Genomic DNA, 6,253 nt, shown 5'->3' with positions numbered 1-6,253 from the left:
TCGGCCGCTCGCATTCAGCCTATCGTGTAATGGGGTCAGTCCCTGCTCAACGAGGTGGCTCTCGTGTACTCTCAATGCTGTGTGAGCCGCACTTTTATGTGGTAAACACTAAGTATTTATCTTGCAAAGTTGTATATCGCTCAATTCTGTTATATCAAAATTGGAGGCCCTTATCAATTCTGGGAAGGATTAAAGCCTATTGGCCATAAAGATGTCACTTTACCTCATCCTCCCCGTTCGCGTAAATCAACGGCTCGGGAGAAGTGAGCAACACGCGGTGAAGCGTGCTAAACGATTTAAGTCTTCCTCAGTGAGTATGAGTATACGGACAGGCAATTTCTGTTTCATGTTCTTAATACTCGATGATAGCTATTTCCGCAATTTATGTGGTGTTCTATCAGAGGCTTTGGAGGAAAGCGCAATCTGACCTATAAAAATTATAAGTTATTGCTTCCTATCGGTGTTACTGGCACACCTGGCTGCGGCTGCCTCAGGCCGTTGCGTAAAAAAACGTAAACCCAATAGATAAGTGCATCAATTGCTGAGTATAAAGTTACCTATCGGCGACTGCCCGCTAGACGTTAATGGCACCTCAGCGTATAATCAGCACAGTGTGCCTCTTACCACGTGATTAACCCTGTACATCTGTCCATCAGTTTGTGAATGGTCGGCTGTGGACATTATCAGCCTAGTCTTCAACGGAGCAGCATTTACAGAATGCAGCATTACTCGAAGAGATACGATAAGGGTTCGGAATGAAGGTTGGGTCGAAGTCCATGAAGCGTTCTTTTGCAGGAAAAAGAGAGTATCAATAGGAGTCATCCCACGCTCATTGAGTCTTGCCACCTCAGATTCACAGTTGCCAGGCAAATGCCCTACATCTACAACATTTCTCATCTAGCAAAAGATTACTCTTTAGAGTACTCGGTTACGGTAGCATTTGGGTACTGTAGAAACTTCACCCTTGTATTTCTCTTGGTAAAAGGTCCACCTCTTCTGTTTTCTATCTTGGTGCAGCTCTGCCACTTTTTTTCCCGGATTATGCTCATGTATATCCGAACCTGAAACGCTAATGTTCACCTGCCAATGGCACGGTAACCTTCATAACGATCCGGGAGACTCGACAAAAACACGTGCGGTGAAAGAAGGCGAATTAATCAGCTCCCTTATCCCAGCCGCGAGCGAATTCTCGTGACTGACATCTACATGTGCACTGAAATATGGTTATGATACTCATGTGACAGAGACCGAGCGGCATGCGGAGCATGCACATGAATACTGATACTATGTGGGAGATAAAACAAAATGGATCCAGTATGCATAGGGACCAATCAAGAGATGTGCAGCTACTGTAATGACACAATCTCATTCCATACAAGCTTATACATCGTGTTGAGAGAAAAACTTTGAGAGCATAACAACGTCGACACAAACAAATTGAAGACATTATAGGCAAAAGTACTCAAGTCTACATTACTAACAGCGCAGGGCTTTTAAAAGATGAGGCGCGCGCGACGCATTGCAAGATTATGCAAAAGAGGAGCTACAAGTCTGCAGGGCATCATTGGGGCCTCGCGTGGAGGAGTAAAACTTAGCAACCACATGGCTTAGAGGCTGCAACCGCAATTCGCGTCCACGGGTTGTCGTGTACGGTGGAATCATCTTACCAAACGTTTCCCTTGCTACACCTTCACAAAGGCATGATGCGGAGAGTGCACGCGCAAGGTGAATAAATTCGGCAGCAAAACAAACGTAGTCAATTACTGAGAGCGCAACGTATGAAGAGCGAAGTCAAGGTTGCAGATCGCCAAATACAATACGAAAGATCCTCGCAGCAGCAGGCCATAGGATAGTTGCAGCTAGGTAACCTAGGAACTGATGTAAATAGCATCGTCATTCGTCAGGCACCGCTCCAGACAACGCAGCAGGCCATAGGATAGTTGCAGCTAAGTAACCTAGGAGCTGATGTAAATAGCATCGTCATTCGTCAGGCACCGCTCCAGACAACGTTGGGAAGCGTGAAAAGTGTCATCCTAGCGACGCAAGCATTTTGCAGAATTGTGATCAGTGCAAACTAAAGAAGACATGCTGAATATTTGATAATGTTCTCCTAAGTAACAATGACATATAGAAGATAAAGCTCTTACTACCATAAGTGTTTTACATGGGAGATGACCTGCCTTCTATCCAACTTTTAGTCGTGGAATATAGTCATTGAATGATCGAGTTGATGTTGCATGAATGGGAAAGTAAGCCTCCTCCACCGCAACCAGCCACTCAGCGGCCGCCGCACAATTATGGAAACAAAGCCACGAGGGCATACAATCGAGGCGTTGGCTTTTACATCGATTGGGTCATAACACCTCGAGAATGCGAGACTTGCAATCATTCGTTAGGATGAGAGCAGTCGCGGGACAGTGTGGATGCACACAAACGGTTTCATTGGTGACTTGGGTCGTTATTTAGGCCCTAACTTCCATCCCGCGACGAAACCGCCTGTGATATAGGCTGTTTTGCGGAGTCACACATCATTGACTCAGACATGGAGCGCCAGGCTGAGGTGCAATATGTCATCGTTGTTGATCTCGATCCTGTTACACTGATGGAAAGTAAAACGTTTATGCATGAGCACAAACCTATCACGCAGCTGTGCTTGCCATAGATTAGCAGAAACGAGAGGGTAGGTCAGAAGCGATTGTCAACTCGGTATTCAGCCTTCATGACAAATCTTTGAGGCGACAATAATAGACAACGTGAATATGGAAAACCATCATCTTTACTATCTCACAAATAAGGTAAAAACGGTCGCAAATTTTAGCACAACATATGTGTACCAAAGAGTCCAGTGCGAGCAAGAATAGCTGTGCCAAGCTGCTAGTTAACAAAAGACAGTTTGTGACGAACACTACAACGGACTTAAACATGTGTATCTAAGTGAAGGATTTAATATGATAAGGTGTCATCAAGGATCGTTCATCAAAACACAACAATGAGAATCTGACCCATTCAAAGCAAACGTTTCATGCTAACAACGTCTTTAGCCCAATTGGTAAATCCAGTGATTCTTCCAGCTTTTCATTCGGAGAAAGCTTGTATGCACCTATGCGCTGAAAAGCGTCAAATGAACGATGACAATTTCATCGATTACAACAGCACTCTCATTACTTTTATCAGACGATTGTCGATTTATCAGATGAATTAATTGGAAAAAAAATGGAAGCAAAGTGCTGCATGCTACTATTCCTTTCTGATTCCTCCTTAAGGGCTGACGGATAACTAAGGAGTCCTGATTATGATAGGGCGGGAATAAGACCAGACCTAAGACTGTGTGACTGGGTGTTCTAAAGCTGTCTAACTGAGGCCTCATGTAACTCATGTCATTCTTGCGATAAATAAGCGCTAAGGTCCGCGTGCACAATTAAATAACTATGTGTCATTATGCGTAATGAGCTAGACCTAGCCATTACATGTACATCAATGTATCTTCCGCGTGGATTGCGAAAATTTGGAACAAAGGGACCTAGATGTATATCTGCACTTGCATCTTCTGTATGCATTGTGGGAATTTATAAAAAAGACGTTAAAGTATGATGTTTCCGCGTGACATCTTAATTAAAGTCTCAAACATTCTTTGTAGTACAGAATGATTATTACTATTTGGGAATTTGTACTGGTGACAAGAACAACGTCTTGCTGTCGATTGAATTGGGTTGCGTAAGCCAGTCATGCTACTGGAAATTCTGCAGAAAAGTTGAGCTTCAAGCTTTATGAATTTCAAGCTCAAGCTCACTACATCCTTCATTGTGTACTTCACATTTTAATGACCCCAAGTTATATTAGTTAGACCCCTAGGAGCTCTTAGAGTGTTTTGCATGTAACCACTATTTCACTTTTGTTAAATTTGCCCTCAAGCTTAAACCGATCTTCTTTCCTCCCAGACGAATCTGTCCTTTTTCCTGCAAGCTAAGACTGTCTTTTTCTATCCAAGTCGGATTTCCTTGTCACGTGTGTTGTATATGCGTTTTAGGTACTGTTGTGATCAGCGCCCTTTTACATTATCTTCATCTGTTATCGGCGATTCGCGTGACTGACCATCTTGCCTTCTTTTTAAGAAATAACATTTAGCTTCCACAATGACCATCAACAAGGCACAAGGATAATTGGTGCGTAATCTCAGTACCTGCTTTTCTTACGGAAAGCAATACGAAGTTATGTATAGAATAACCTTGTGTTCAAGATTCGCAGCAGTGATCGAGTATCGCCAAATGGAAGATGACAAGGAGCGTATACGGCGAGTGTTGCTCCAAGACACATTTTCGAATCAGGAAAAACAGATGTCATTGCATATCCGAAACGAAGACATGCTCAGTTGATCAACGTGAAGACTTTCCTTTTGACGTATTCGTGTATATCGTGTATATTAAGATTAATGAAATTACCAAAATTAGGATTCTATAGCTTAATGCACAACTGCAATTGCGTGACAGATGTAGCAAATAACTGCCATCAACTGAGTGTTACCATGATATAAGGCATGGCGAAACCTCGGAAAATATTGCATCGGAGTGTCGTGCTATTCGCACAAAGGAAACTGCGGCCCTTAATATATGCGCTAAAAACGCTCGGCGGCTCAAACTTGAAGCGGAATTTGAGCGTCTTAGACACCTAGAAGCTCTGCTATTCCATACATACATTTATGAGAATAATACTATATGTACAATTTACTTATTCTAATAATCAAATTCAATTTCGTGCAGTTGGCAGCCCACAAATAACTTGGATTCCTCATTTTGAAGCGCAGTAATTACCATAAATACCAAATTTCGGTACTTGCAAATACTTACTTTCACTCCGAATGTGATGAGAATTTCGCATTAAAGTACCGTACTGTAGTCATAAAAATGTATAAAATACACACAATTACAGTGCTTTTCCTGTTACACCCTATCACACTAAGCCGTGCACCACAGGGTGCTTACTCTATTTTTATCTTTAAAGACTGCGCAAAAGTGACCGCTCCACAAGCAGCCACTACACCGGGAGTTTTACTTCACTCACTGAGCTGTCACGTGCTTGCTCTTCTGGGCTTAATTACAGCAATAGTCGGCTCCCATGCACCAAATCAATTGGTTCTCTACCGAAATTGCGATTTTCTCGACCGTCGAGCTGTAAGGTTATTTGGTGTGTGCAGCGCGGCTGCCGTAGCTTTGCGCTTTGAGGAAACGTAAGTTAGATCACCGACCTCTCGTTCGATACTCAGAACAAGTACGAGCTTAGCGGATCGCAATCCGCTTACTCCAACAGTAATTATAGCCTTAACCAAAGGCTAATTCACTCTCCGGTTTGAATTAAAAAACTGATTTTTTTATTTTTATCCGCGGCAAAGCCGCCTAATTTTAAATGCATCGGTTTCCCTAGAAAATCATGTATAACTACTCGCTATCCATCCCCGTACCGTATTCTTGTTTGGGTGTGATTACACCTTACTCATCTCGTGTGACCCACACCCCTGTTACCAGGGTATGTGTCACCCCGTTACACTCCCCCCCATTAAGATTGAGAACATTTACAGTTCTATTCGATTATTGCTTCAATGAGGTTTGTGTGTCCGTTTGAATCTGCGTTGGAACGAAACGACTTCCGTGCTCAATGAGCCCTGTGTCAGTGACACCGAAGACTCCAAGTCTCGCTGGTTCCGCCAGCGCTCACGGGCAGAGCCCAACTTCATTTTCCACACGCGGTGCCATGTCAGACCGTATGTCTGCGGCATCGAGGGATGTAAATTTTAAGCTCCATGATCCCGAGCGTCGCGCTCCGCGCACGCTATCAGGGACGAGTGACCTCGTTGGGGATGTGGAGGTGGTCGACTACGAATCTGACACTTTTTCCCGGCCCGTTTTTTCGGGTGGAATGACGTGAAAGGCGAGCCGCGCCAGCAGCGTCAAACGAGCCCTGCTTGCGCCTTGTGGACCTCATGTCCGTTTCCTGACCTCTCATCACTTGAGAGACTTGGTTTCATCACAATGACCCCGACAGCTTTCAGAGGCGGCAGCTGGAAGCTGTCCGTAAGGCGGCTCCGATGCGCGCTCATCCACGGTCAGTCAATGATCCTCGTGTGGAATATGGCTTTTGCCCGGTGGATCCCACTGTAGAAGTGAAGGACGAGGTAACTCGATCGTTACGCCTCCGCACCATCGCCCCCCCCCGGCCATTACGGAAGCTAGGCTTGCCGAACGGAAAGCTCTTCGAGCTC

General features: G+C 44.4%; 1 protein-coding gene across 1 annotated transcript; it reads left to right on the top strand.

Annotated features, from left to right (window-relative positions):
- Positions 1-2,230: 2,230 nt before the first annotated feature.
- Positions 2,231-2,662, top strand: PHALS_13609 (uncharacterized protein; the record flags this gene model as incomplete). The annotated part of the gene is made up of 3 exons (XM_024729400.1): positions 2,231-2,332; positions 2,397-2,445; positions 2,508-2,662. The coding sequence occupies 3 exons, from the start codon at positions 2,231-2,233 to the stop codon at positions 2,660-2,662; spliced, it is 306 nt and encodes a 101-aa protein (XP_024579781.1).
- Positions 2,663-6,253: the final 3,591 nt, after the last annotated feature.

The sequence above is a fragment of the Plasmopara halstedii genome (genome assembly GCF_900000015.1).
Source record: "Plasmopara halstedii genome assembly, contig: Scaffold_671, whole genome shotgun sequence".
Taxonomy (NCBI): domain Eukaryota; phylum Oomycota; class Peronosporomycetes; order Peronosporales; family Peronosporaceae; genus Plasmopara; species Plasmopara halstedii.
Note: the sequence above shows the minus strand (reverse complement) of the source record. Positions and strands in the feature narration are given on the sequence as shown.